The following is a 15,143-nucleotide window of genomic DNA, read 5'->3' as shown; positions in this document are numbered from 1 at the left end:
ATCGAGTCTAGAGGTTTTGTTGAATGAATAAATTAAAGCCTTTTACTCAGAAGCCGTTATCCTCAAGCTTATCTTAGAATTATTGAATATAGAGAAACTAGTTTTTCTATGTATGTTTTTATAGTAACAATAATATGCGTCAGAAGATTTTTGTTATTCCCCTAAGAAATAGGTGAAGGTGAACTTTTATTTGGTATTTAAGGTAAATTTTGTTTCTAGGAAAATTATATTCCCGTGCGTACGGCGTCGCATTCTGCGTGCATTTTTGCTCTTTGAGAGCCAGAGAGCCATTAGACCACCACAAATGGGGCCCAGTATGGCTGATGCCTGATCCGGGACTCCGGGTCGAAAAGCAGGAGTAGGAACGGGGTGGTTTTTAGTCAGTAAGAGTCTGACACTCTCTATCGCCCTCGCCCAAGCCAAAAAAGGGAAATTATATTAAAAATTATACAGAATCCGATTTAAAAATGTCGATATTGAAAGGCTAAACGTTTTTTGCCTTACCTAGAATTAAGAACCTTATACTAAACGGTCGCATACCTATTAAAATATTAGGTTATATGGGCCATTATTAATTACTTAGACACTCATTAAATATTATTTAGCAGGTATTTATTTGATCATAAAGATTCCTAAAATGAGGTTTACGATATCTGTGTCGGTACTTAGGCAGATACTACGAAAAGGCAATAAAGGTACAATTCAATAGGCTCTTAAACAGAGTGATAAAAGTGCTTCAGTCAGGCTTGAAGTGTTTGCCGAATACATAACATTATAGTCACCTTTATCCAGCAATAAAGCACTTGGAATTATAATTGTAAAGATGATCTACCTGTTCATACAAACATCTTGTTTTGGACGCTTTTGAGGTTGCTTTTAGTTTGTTTTTTCTTTTTTTCAGAAGATCACGACTGTTAGTGGTGTTGAAGAAAAAAAATTGAAGTTTATTGCCACCAGAATGTCAATATCCTACTAAATTGACTTTCAAAAGAGCCCATGACTAGTTTAGTTTTGACTTGAAGCAGGTAGAAAATACTTTTTATTCTTCAATACTCGTAGTCGCGCAAGTTTACTCGCGATGTTTTTTTTTATTTTCTATAATCGCTCTCTCTATCCTAAACCATAGACTATAATAGAGTATTGCAAATAGTCATAGAGTTTTGCAAATTGTTTTTTTAAACGTCAATAAAATGGCGCCATTAATATAAGCGCGGGAAAAAGAAATTTAATTCCATTCTAACGCCCCTGACATTTACCGAATTTGCCAAGTTTGTCGAACATTGACATTTCACCGTATTGGGTGTTATTACGGAATATACATATATCCCATCTAATAATGATAATGGTAAGAGAATGAATTACTTATTTAGATAGGTGTGACCATATATTGTTTGTTGGTTATTTATATGGTGCGAATGTTATATTTATGTTGTATATTTATTATTCATTAGTAATAATTTATACCATTTTCTTAAGTTTCTTTGAAACGATCGGATTAAAAGTACCATTTATTATTTGGATTAAAATAAAAAGTGCAAGGTTGTATTAAGCAGTGTCCTGTGAATTCATTTTTTTGGTGTCCTGTGAATTTTTTTTTAAGAAAAAAGTCTTTGGGTAATCTATAAAAAAGCTTTACTATTTAATGTTATCAGGGTTAGGTACAGTGAGCTCTTTAGCCCAGTATCTTTGCTATCTAAAGACGTATGATCTAAAGATGTAAATACGTTTCCCTCAGACACGTTGTCAATATGGAATTTAAAATCAAAATATTCACTTGATATTGACATTGTATATGTATAAGATATGATATTGAAACGTGCTACCTATTGATATCACGTGTATAATGTGCAAGTCATTGATATCAGATAATTTAAAGAGAATTGTCAGTGATTTTAAAATCACAAACTCATACATAATATGGCCCTGGCCGACGTATGTTCCTACGTAAAGTGGTATAGAAACGCTATTTGTATAGAAAAATCAATAAGTTATAGCATGCAGTAGCTATTTCTGAAGTAAAGTGTGTAGTTTCTTAAATTAAGTACCGTAGTAATTTTATTGTGAGCAATGTTTTCTGAAGCAAAAATAAGTATTTAATAAGACGGGTATAACCTATTAAGATATATAGGTGGAGGAGCTGTGGTGCGGACTACCTAGCGGGTTTACCGGGGCTCGAAAAGAAGGAGTGGGAACGGGGTTGGTTTTAGTCAGTAGAGTCTAACATTCCCTCTCGCCTCGCCCAAGGCGAGAGAAGTCATTGCATGATTGTTCCTCCTTAAAAAAACCTATTGAGATAGGATATACATAAAGCAGTTAAGGCCCTTGGAGTTCTTAGAAAATTCTATAGAGCAGTTTTTTCAATATGATATTGGTTTCAATATCATACCTATATGTATTACTCATACCTATATCATGTGTGCAATTCGGGGCCTGATTGTATAAATCTATGTAGATAGGTCACATATTTATACCGACCACACAGCTGAATGATTGTACAATTCTCATTTCGTACGAATAGCTCTGACTTAAATAAATCTGTCGGATTACGGCTGGCTTACGTAATGAGGTTTACAACTTTACAATAACAGTTTGGTTTTGGTGCCGTCATTGTGAACTATGATCTATTGTGTGTGATATTAGCACATAGGAAATACTGCTATATATATATTTCTTTTTATTGCATTGCATAATTTTACGACATGTAAGAACTATTAGATTTACTGTAACTTGTGTCATTTTTATTAGTAATACAGTGGTAATAAAGCTAAGATTTTATCTATATAAGTACCATGTTAATATATTTTTTTTATGTTTATTATATGCAAATAATCGTAGAATAACTCACTGTTAGGTACAATATTGTAAAGTGTCAGTCAGTTCCTCTATTTTTATTTATTAATTTCCAGTTATTATTTGCCTTATTTGAAAATGGAATTCACGCATGAATTTAAATAGAATACAATAATATGTTGTTCGAATGTTTGAATCTATTATTTTGTTTACGTATTTAATTTATTTTTAAATACAAAAGTCACGAGAGTTTTGTTTGGGTTACTGTACCTACTTAATATTGAAATGTCATGTTATTGACCACAAAAATATTAAAAACTTATTAATTATACCTATGTTATTGACTGATCGATGTTTTGACTATTTTTTTGATAATATGACGCATATATTGCTTCGTGTGATGAAATACTTTTTTGCACAATATTAGTTGTTTTTATCACGATTATTCGACACATTTATGTATACCTACAACACCAAAGATATGTTTCGTCTCCAGCTGGTCTCGTAAATGACGCAAAAAATTCCGCGTATGACGTAAGCCTTTTCGGGTTGCGACTTGTGATTGATAATACCTATGCAATTTTGTGCGACATGCTTACGGTAAAAAAATTACCAAAATAGATAGATATTTTGAAGTCGCTGATACTCACAGCTTAAATAACAAAGTTTTAATCTTTTAAAATTAAACAACGTACGGTACCGCATTGACAATAATTTTTTCATCAATGATTCGGATGATTTTTTGTAGAAGTTAGATGGATTAAAATGCACAGAAGATATAAATGCAGGACATTAAACTATCCCGTTACCTTGACCATGCAACGCTACGCTTACACACGCCTATTATAAAAAGTAATTAAAAAGTGCCTGTAGATTATAATCAAAATGTTAATTCATGTAATTGGATTTCCTTTGAGACACTACCTTGAGATAGGACAGTTTTAAGGCATGCGTCTACAGACCCGCATCGTACACATCGCACGCATTTCGTAGGACGTCATCAGTACGCATCGCATATAGGCATTGCTGATGATGCGGTCCGTACGATGCAGATCAGTGGACGCAGTTGTATGAGTTTCTATACAAGACATACTAAAATCCGTGGCGAGCGATGCGTACGATGCGGGCCTAAAGACGCTTACCTTTAGACAGTTGTTTATTGAACTAGGAAAGGCAAACCACAATCATGGTCGGCTACTCATCGCCAAAGTTAAAAGCCTAGATAACATTCATTCTATGCATGACAATGACAAGAATGGCGCGCTTTGGGCGATATGCGATAGACGACAATTTTTAATCTAACCTTTATGGTTTCTATTGTTACGTTTTTGGGCGATACCGAGTTTAACAACGTGCATTTTGACATTGCATTCTTTTACAGAGTATTTGCTTAACTGATAATCGTTTCGGGTGATTCATTCAACAAAAATTAACGACATCGTCAATCATTTTGGCGGTTCCTATACAAATTCTGTGGTTATGATTTTGGAAAATTAAACCGTGTATAAGAATACTGATGATGATAAGTTACTTGCATTCATTACATGCTTATTCGGGAGGATCATGTCTTGTTACAAAAATGTTAAGGTTTTTCAAAGAAACGCACTTTCGTATTTAATTGTTATGTAGATACCCCTAAATGGTATAATTACGTATGTTGGGCATTGGTTTTTTTATGTTTGGTAAGCAATCGTCGCCACTCAAGGACACGCGAAACACCAGAGGCGTGTCAAGTGGGTTGTCGGCCTTTTGGGGGTTAGAAATTTAAGGGTTGATGTGGAATCGGGTATTGGGAAGATTGGAATGTGGAATCGTGTATTGGGAAGAGGAATTGGGCCTCCGGTAATCTCACTCACACAACCAAACAGACGCAAGCGTTGTTTCACGTCGGTTTTCTGTAAGGCCGTGGTATCACTTCGGTCGAGCCCATTCGTGCCGAAGCATGGCTCTCCCACACTTTAAATGTGGAATGTCTCATTTTATCATGTTTTTGGATACTCGGTTAAATTATCCTTATATTTAGGCACTTAGATTACAGCTGATTCGGTAACAATAGGATACTAAGTACAGACAAAGCTTTAAAGGATTAGATAACTTAACTGTCATTTCTTGCGTCCTTACACATTTTCCTCTCACATGATTTATTTAATATGTTCATATTGATGTGGCCTAGAATGAGGAGGTAAACTAGACAAAGTCTAAGATATTAGGTCACCGTGGCGCCATCCATCGTCACTGTTTTACGACATCTATTTTTCCGCACACCCCAAATACTTAAGTAAGTACTAGAGGTTATTTTGTTTTCTTAAAAAGAAATGTTGTTTTTGAAACTGAGTTGTGAAAGTCCTAAGTAGGTTTGGTTTTTGTAAAGCACAGTTTAAATTATGAAAGAATAATAAAGTGTAACTAATGTACTAATCTGTAACTGTCTGGAAGAAATTATTGTCAGTAATAAGACTGCCTTTGTACCCATATCCTTATTAATGTTTCATTTTTGTTTTCTTTTTAATAATGGTGTATTATTGTAATGGTGGGATGGTTATGCTGTATATTAATTCTTGAATAAGGTTTTTATATTTTGCAGAGAAAATTATCATGATGATCATGAATAACACTTACTGCCGTACTCAGAGACATTTAATGATTACTCAAACTATTCCTTAGTAACGATTTTGTTCCGAAAACAATTGCTAAGGACTGGGTTAAGTAACCATTAAATGACTCTGAGTACTGCGGTAAGCTACTTAGCAATCAATAAAAGAGAGATTTACAATGTAATAAATGTAGGAATTCATATCATAAATCATTATATTTATAACGATGTTCTTCACCATAGGGAAGGAAGTAATAAATGATTGAGAAATATTAAAATAGCAATATAAGAATCATTGCGATATTTAGTAAGTACCTACCTAGGTACCACAAAACTAGTCCTTAATCTATTGCTTACAGTTATAATTAGTATTTTTCAAATTACGTCTAGGTAGTTTTTTTTAAAATTATCTAATAAAATATTAGTTAATAGTTCATAATTTACCTAATTGATTAAGTATCACTACATAGTATAATTAAAACAAAGTCGCTTTCTCTGTTCCTTTGTATGCTTAAGTCTGTAAAACTACGCAACAGATTTTGGTGCGGTTTTTTTAATAGACAGTGATTCAAGAGGAAGTTTTATATATATAATACATGCATAATATATCACTATTGCACCCATGCGAAGCTGAGCCGGGTTGCTAGACTTCTATAAAAACAAAATTAAGATCAACATTGTTTGGTTCAATGCTTAAAAAGATAATTATAAATTCTTCATCCTTCCATATAAATTAGCTAGCTTAATTTTTTAAATTTGGCCTTTAAGAGCTTTATTTAATTACATACAAGTTGAAAGATTTTTTCTCGTAAGTATAAGATTGATTTCCGCAAGTCACGTCTTTAGCAAATGTTTCATAATATGTTATACAGCATACGTACCTACTTATCCATTTGTTAATAAAGTGATATATATAGATACGTATGAGGACACTTATATTAAATAAACCGGTTTTGCTATAATCCTACCTCACGAAGTATCATCGTGGCAACAGCATCGGCTGATCGACTTCACTTTTTTATACCCAACTCAGAGTGTTTCGACCTCCGTGCTTTTTTTGGGAGAAGAGACGCAACAAAAGATTTGTATTCAGGTAGAATTGATCATGTTTTGAAGATCAAAAGTAGGACTAAAAAATCTTAGAGAAAAGATCGAAGACACAGAATTGCAAAAACATTTACAGGTAGACAATTAGAGCATTAAGTGTCGTATTCAAAGTAATGTAATTGTTATTTAACCCAGTCCTTAGCAATTGTTTTTGAACAAAATCGTTACTAAGGAATAGTTTAAGTAGTTAGAGGTTATTTATTAAATAAATTCTACCTGATCCGCCTTATGAATAGAATAAGTCACCTTCGTGTTTACTGAATCGGGATACAAGCTTGGAACGACATGCGAACTTACGAATTCATGCTTCATAAATTCGGAATGATTTCTGTCGTCTGTCGATACCGAATGACATTTAAATTATGCACAGCTGTTTTCGCTGTTGCTAACTTGCATTAATATTCAACAAAAAGTTTGTTATAATTCGAATAAAAACTAAGGACAGTAGATAAGGCCAAGTTTCCATAATCAACAAAAAATATTTAAGTTGCTAACCAGAGTCATATCTAAGGACTCAGAGTCATTTAATAGTTACTTAACCCAGTCCTTAGGAATTGTTTTCGATACAAAATCGTTACAAAGGAATAGTTTAAGTAATCATTAAACGTTTTTGAGTGCGGCAGTAAGATAGTGACTAAATTCTAAACATTGGACGGAAACAGTAATTGCAGATAATACATTTTTAAGAGAAAAAGAAAGTTTGCATGTTTAGAAGCATTACGGGCGAGAATGAATTGGCAAAAGTTTTCGCTAACTCTGCGATTTCTAATGTTTTTGCTGGTCTAGTAGTTTTGGAGAGAGACACAAGCCTCGCAGGGAGCTATTGTGCTATCGTGCACGTTATTACTCGGCTATTAGAATAAACTGCTGGTTTGCAAGCAGCCATCATAAGCCCATAAGGACACCATCATTAAGTACCGCAATTGCAGTGATTAAGCATTTAGGTACTACGCTTGAATCTTCCTATGACATTCACGACGAATTATGCCTGTGGCCAATTCTATTATTCTCTAGGCCTCATGAATACCCATATATATTTGAAGGTTATCAGTATAAAATATGTAACTAATTTTTCATACTTTTTAATATAATTTATTTATGTTATGTATAGGTAATTATGTAGGTATGTATGTATGTAATCTAGATATTTCGGTAATTTGTGTGTTAAATGACAATAATATGCATAACGGCACTGATTTATCTATTCTTATTTATAAAATTGATAAAATAAATAAAACTCTGTCTAGATTAGATATTTATTTCTTACTTCTCAATTGGGTACTTCATTGTCCGACTAAGGACATAGAAACCGATTTCATTAATCAATCAAATCAACGCGTTGATTGCATTTGCATTTCAAATAAGAAAGAGTCAAACAATGTCATTGTGATAGCTTTGAAAGTGTTTGAAACGTTTCTAGTCACTCGCATTTTTTTTTATTGTTTCAACAATGGATAGTTTGAATAACGACCAGGAGACGTACTAAATTAAATAAACAAGTACAATCAAAGAGCTCTATCAATCGAAATCAGACCGTATTTTGAGAAGAAATTAGTATGTGAATTAAATGCCAAAAAATTCATAATTAAAATATTAATAGAATGTTGTGCAACTCACCTTTTCTTCTTGTCCTTCATACTGGAATATATTTTCACTTATAACAAAAAAACTCAGAAATAATACTGTTCAAAAATGTTCAATAATTTAACACTTAGATTTAAAAATGTTAATAAAAATATTCAATGTCTTTTAAATAACATGTTTTACGTTTAACAGCGTAGCACCAAAAAGGCCGGTTTGTTTTGTGGATACTTCAAAACATTATGAATGAAGCGATCGATAGTGCGTGCGTCGAGGAGCGAAGTCGGTGAGACCGCGGCGACTAACGACTGGTAGCGGGCGAAGCGCCGAGCGACTGAACTGATCAAGTGTGCGGGTTCGTAGCTCGGGCTCGGCCCTCGAGCTCTACTGCCGTCTACCGATGTGCCGACCACTTACGTCAATCAATGAACTTCGCAAACCTTGAACATAATACACAGTAAGCTCAAATGTTCAATGTAGGTGATTAGGAACCGATCGCAATGCAAAGCCGACTAAACACACATTCAGAACAGATAATGCTGATAACAGTGGCTACACGTGAGACCGGCTTGTTTATATAGATTATCCAGTGGTACTAGATATTGAAAACAGAGCTTTGATTACTTCTACTGTACGTATTATGTACGCAAATATTTATACCTTTTGCGATCGTTTGATTATCATAATAAGTGGATGTCTAAGTACTTAATTACTGCTGCAATGTGGTTTATCCACGACGTAATAAAAGTACATACATTCGTAGAATAAAAGTTCTGTAAACTTTTATTTCAGTGATAAAACTTAGTGTAACTAACTTTTGTTTTCATTTAGGTAGTTTTTCTTACACTACAATTAACTAACTTAATTTTTGTTAATTAATTATTTCTGGTAGTAGGATAACTAGGTAGATAGTAGGATATAAACTATCCATCTATTATATATCTACTATTAGAATTTAATGACAATGATTTCGAAAGTATATTTTTAGTCGTTAACCAATGATGCTATTAGCGACATCTTGAAAGTCTGAAGCGGAAGTTTCAGTGACTCACTAAGTAGGTACTTTTAGTGTGTTTGAAGTTCTACATTGATCCGACAGATGTCAGGACACGGCCTTTATAATATCACACTAATGTTATAAAAGTTAGTACATATGAATGTTTGTTCGTCAATCACGCTGAAACTACCCAACTGATTTGCTTGAAATTTGATATACAAATAGGGTATGAGCTAACTTGGCTGATAGGATACTTTATGTCCCATAGAAATGCGTGCGAAGCCGAAGCTAGTTAACTTATAATTTTATTATAATGGTATTTTGTAAACTATACAGTTAAGTAGAACCAACGTTAAAACTGAAGGAGCCCGTCAACCGCCTGCATTAATTTGAGAATATTTTTTGATGAAAATCATTATTGCTTTTTGTAAGTTTCCCTTAGATTATTAAAAGAAATTCTCCATTGAAACATCGCATTGACTTGCGACATAATCCGACTTTTACCGCAATAGGTAGGTAACCACTATCATTCTATTTTGTCCACGCCACTAGTTACCGCAGACAGACTGGTACATAGTTGCATTCCCACTTCCCAGTAACCCAGTTGCACAACAAAATTGCTTTTACTGACCGAAGGGGAGCCAGAGACGCGCGTTGCACGTTTTTATTACGAGTATGAACAATTTTCCTTAATCCATGAATTGAGTCGTAAAATGAACATCTTACTGTATAAGGAGTATTATACAGTGTAACTATCAGTTTTGGCTACTTGAATTTCTTAAAAATGGTAGACGAAAAATTTTGGAGTAGATACTTCTTCGAGCCTGGGAAAATCTTCTGCTTGGTGTTACAGTATATACAACCACTTAATTGATGAGATAATTATTATACTTGAAATAGAGGCTCGATCACCACAATTTATTTATACATTCAATATGATCAGAGATTAGTCACGGGGAGCCAGAAGATGCAGTTGGCTATAGCTGTCGTTCGACGTGAAGAATTAAGGGGAGATCTTTGTTCCTCAGCAGTGGATGTTCCCGCTGTTGTTGATGATGATGATGTTTTTTTAGGTGAGATAATCATCCAATGACTTCTCCCGCTTTGGGTGAGAAGAACGTCAAACTGACTAAAACCAAACCGTTTCTTTTCCTGCTTTGAGCCGGAGCCCTGGTAACCTGTTACGTTGTCTGCAGCTCCGGAATGATACTGATGCTCAGAAATTAATTTGAACATTTAACCTTCGGTTTTCAGCTTTTCAATATCTAATTAATGCACCTTTTTTGTTGGTAATGAATTGGCGTTCATGATGCCTAAGATGAAGCATGCCTGCTTATTAGCAACCTATTCACCCGAGACTTGAAGACATCCAGGTTGTTGTACCTACATGCAGTTTGACTACTAGAGATAGGTAGATATACGTAGACACATTTTGTATGGGACTTATGTCGAAATTAGATACCTTACGTTTGTCTTGTTACCGAATCTACCGATCGAAATATGCTTAAGTAGTGTGGGAACTTCAACAGTTGTGCTTTGATATTTTTTTACCGTGTCTAATGACCATTTATTATTTAATAGTAGTCGGTCAATAGTCAAATAGGAACCGCAGTGCGTCATCCTTTTAACTTTAACGATCTGCATCAATTGTATTGGCCGGTAATGGAGAATTACCTTGTTACATACAACTAATGTTGTAAACAAATTAATTAATAGCCAAAAAAATGCGACGTTCGTTGGTTTGATTAATGCTTATTTGTGATCGGTTTCGATGTTGAACTGAAATTCGGACTGAATTCAAACACATGTGCGTATGTAGCGTAGATGAGTTTTAATCACGTTAAAGTTATGTAAAAAAGACGAGCCGGCCCATAAGTACCTACTATACACAAGTATATAGAAGAACAAAAGCTCTAAAGGCTCCTGTTAGTCAAAAGCGTACCTACCTACTTACCTACGTATTAAAACTCTTAATTATTGTGATGAAGACGTCTACTATATTGGAATTAATTTTCATATTCACTCATATCAGGTGCTTTGAATTATCAAGTCATGCTTCATAATTGCGATTTCGAAATATAAATAACTAACTTTACCTACCTGGTTCCTTATGATTTCATGAGCAAATTGACGTAAATAAAGGCGTTTGCTTTTTGCATACGCATCTACCTGTGTCTTTTTTCAAATGAGGACCTGTTATATTTGTACCGCCAAAAACATCCTGTAAAAAAGACCAAGTCTCGCACCTGTTTTTCTACCGTAAAAAGTTGTGAGATGCATGTAATACCAAGTCGGTTATTTTATTTAGTTTTTGTGTAGTTATTTAAGGGACCTTCTGTCTTAAGTTATGATCTAAATTGTTATCATATCAAATATTACATTTATTTTACCATTTTTTTCAAAGTCAAATTCAAAATTATTTATTTTTGTTTTAGCACTTAGTTAATTAAATTAATTAATTTAAATGTAAGAAGCATAGACATAAGATGAACTTAAATTCATAGATATTTACAACTTTTACTTTTTAAATAAAATAGATCGACTTAGTCATGTGTTTAATTTTTTTTCCTGTTAAAATATAGTTTTATTTCGAGGTAAATCTAAAATTCTCCTTAGCCTGCCTCGTGACCGAGTAGGGTGCGGAGAGCACGTGTTTTTATCTGAGAGCAACAAGGCGTCGCGGTCACGTGGAAGTCTGTATGGACTGACACGGGCTACTTCATATTAAACACAATTAGGTGTTAGTTTCTATAAAGGTACCTACGTACGTATGTAGATTGTATCTAAATGATAATGGATGCACTTTATAGTGCATAGGTGATAGATCAGGGTAGCGTGGGTAACGTGTTGCAGATTTTTTTTCATACATTGTTTGAATTAACTATGTAAAACTAGTATCTAGGTATAGGTGTAAATAACCAAGTATATTTTTCTTATTTTTGTATTAGAAAGAACGATACCTACCTGAATATTTCAGAGCTAAGCATTAAAATTAACCTAAGCTCTATTTTCTATAGAAATTTCGGTAATCTCGAATGTTCTTTATTCAGTTACTTACCTATTAAACAAAATAAATAATGAATGAATACGGCTATAAGTATGCAGTTGAGGATTTTTGTTTAAGATTAAAATCGGATATGACATTTGATGATCGATTATTTGAAATATTGAATAAAAGGTTTATCTTGGCAAAATCTGGCATAATGTGGAAGTATTATGTCATCAACTGATAGGGTCTACCCTAGCTTATCTTGACGTGAGAAATATACCCATTTTAATAGATCGGTATCTCTTTATGATAGCAAATTCGTCACTTACGTAATAATTTATAAGATTAAAATATAAACCAAATTCTATTTTATTGTGTCCAATAAATTGCGACATGGCACGCAATCGGTACTAAACAATGACAATTATTATAGGTAGGTACCTATATTGTTTAACCACAAAATGGTGCTTTAAATAATTTTCCTCTTATTTTTCTTCGATTTAAATAAATCATTGGTCTATATTTAAACATTTACCTACATAAACCCATCTAACTCACTTCTAGGTACTAGTAAAATTTTATACCGAAGTATGATTCTGTAAGACAGTGTTTCTCAAAGATTGTATTGCAATGACCCGGTATTTTTTACATTGCCTGTTTGTGCCCCATTTAACAGTTTAAAACTTAAGCTAAATAAAGTAACATAAAAGTAAAACAGTATCATTTTGATGGTGAGATGCGTTGATCAATAGCAGGGAGTATTTTTAGAACATTGCGGGAATGTAGCACCCACTCGAACGAAGCGTTTCACTTCAAGTTTTCTTGTGCGAACAGCAAAGGAGTGGAACGCTGGGTTTTCAAATCTTGAGTGAAGAGGTTGCTTACGAGCAGGCGTGCTGCATAGTTCGCTGCAACGTCGCTTACCATCAGGCGAGATATAGATACGCGAGATAGCGGCCAAGTGCCTACCTATTTATTTACAATATAAAAAACACCGGTATTTTATTTTAGTAGCGGTACGTCGTGATCCGATAGGATAGGTGCTAAGGGGGAAGCCTTTGTTCAACAGTGGACGTCATTTGGCTGATGACGTCGCGACCCGATATTTGGGAAACGCTGCTTTACGGTATTGAAGATAATGTTATTATTTCAGGAAAGACATGTTTATTTAGGTTCAGAAGTCGAATGGTGTTTTATTACTGTTTGAACAGCGGCCTTACGACCTTATGACTCAGTTACCTTGACAATGACTGATGTGTAAATCACGCTTGTTCGAATTCATAGTGCGTGCCGTTCGCGTTGATTTAATTAAATCAGTCACACATGCATGTTTCAATAGATCTTTATGGATAACGCTGGAGTTATTAATATGGTAACGCAGTTGAGCGGTTACTTACTTACTACCTACTCGTTTTTTTATGGTATAGGTAAGCCGGTAAATGAGCAGACGGATCACCATGATGGTAAGCAATCGCCGCCGCCCATGGACACCAGAAACCAGAAACCAGAGGCGTCGACTGAAATGGCGGGTAATTGGACCTCCGGTAACCTCACTCGGTTTTGTGTGAGGTCATGGTATCATTCGGGTCGAGCCAGCTCATTGGTGCCGAAGCATGGCTTTCCCACACTTAAAGTACTAAGTAGTAGGTATTTATTGTTAAGGTTTATTTCAGGATAATGTGTTTTTATATTATTATAAAGTCATCTTTTGTCTTGTAGGTCGAGATCTGATTTAACGATGAGATAAGCGCGATTAGAAAGTTAGTACGGAAGTTACGTTAAAGAACTCTAGTGCCTTTTAAATTATCATCAGTCCGTTTTTATCTACTGTTACTTGTTAGGTTAGGGTATATAAGTAGGCCTCTCCACTGTACTGTACTGTACACTGTACACTGTACACCACACGTATTTATATACGAAGAGCTGAAGATCGAGCCCCCTAAGGCTAGTTTATTTGCGGATATTGTAATTTCACCAGACTGAGAGCTGTCTATATCACGATTTTTCAAGGGGGGAAAATCATCTAATGACTTCTCCCACCTTGGGTTAGGCGAGAGGTAGTGTCAGACTCGGACTAAAAACTACCCCGTTCCTACTCCTGTCCTTCGAGCCGGAGTCTTGGTAAACTCGGTGAGCAGTTCCGATTCTATATCATGATACGATACGATTGATATACCGATCCCCAAATTAGGTAGATATACAATTCATACCTAAGTAAGAAACCGAAAACTAGTTATTCGAAGATTAACAGGCAGTCTAACTTAAGTGAGCTGTAAATGATTTGTTTACCTGCTTGTTTAAATAACATATTGATGGATATTAGAGAAAGGCAACCTATTACCTATACAAACAAGTGAGGTATCTACTTAGATACAGTGGTTATGGTAATCTTATTGACATTGTAACTTTACGTAGGACTACGCAGATTCATTGATTAGGTAAACATGTTTTGTTTACAATTGTTGAGAAACCAGTGTCCACTCCTGTTGTGACGCTTTGAATTTCATTGATTCTAGTTATTTTGTTTTGTATTTTAATACTTGTTTACCAACAGTGTTTGTGATGTTTACAATCTACTACTAGGTATAAAATTTCGATCGAAAGATGATAATACAACGACTGCTTGATAAAACCACCCTGCGGGCCCTGCCACATGAACCAGTTTGCATATCATGATGTTGCTTGGTACATAACATACCTACCTACACTTTATTACTGTTTAAGTTTATTTGATTTTCAATTACAATAATTATGAAACAATCGATATTGTTATTCAGAACTGTGTCAGTGTGGCGATTGTTTTATGTACAGGTATTTAAACAAATAATGATTCAGGCTTTCCAAATTTGTTTAAACTCAATTCTATCGAACTGGACCTACATATTGAGGTAGGCATATGTATGTGCAAATAAATCTATTACGTCAATATTAGGGAAAACAAGTTGAATCACTAGAGAAACACATTGGCACCGTTATTACAATGTGGGTCTTACTGTCGTGCACCGCTGGGCTATGAATATGAGTCGAGGACGTGTTAATTGGAAGCGACCGTATGACCCGTTACAGTTCCTCAAATTCATCCGCAG

General features: G+C 34.5%; 1 protein-coding gene across 2 annotated transcripts in view; it reads right to left on the bottom strand.

Annotated features, from left to right (window-relative positions):
- Positions 1-8,616, bottom strand: part of LOC118268926 (facilitated trehalose transporter Tret1) — a 43,998-nt gene extending 35,382 nt beyond the window's left edge. The window contains exon 1 of one of the 2 annotated variants that reach the window (XM_050703808.1): positions 8,108-8,616. In XM_050703808.1, the coding sequence (XP_050559765.1) occupies positions 8,108-8,127 (20 nt within the window). In that variant the 5' untranslated portion in view covers positions 8,128-8,616. The remainder of the gene's footprint in view (positions 1-8,107) is intronic. The other variant, XM_050703805.1, reaches the window with a different exon arrangement.
- Positions 8,617-15,143: the final 6,527 nt, after the last annotated feature.

The sequence above is a fragment of the Spodoptera frugiperda genome, chromosome 2 (assembly GCF_023101765.2).
Source record: "Spodoptera frugiperda isolate SF20-4 chromosome 2, AGI-APGP_CSIRO_Sfru_2.0, whole genome shotgun sequence".
Classification (NCBI taxonomy): Eukaryota; Metazoa; Arthropoda; class Insecta; order Lepidoptera; family Noctuidae; genus Spodoptera; species Spodoptera frugiperda.
The sequence above is the reverse complement of the archived record's forward strand: the minus strand, read 5'-3'. Positions and strand labels throughout refer to the sequence as shown.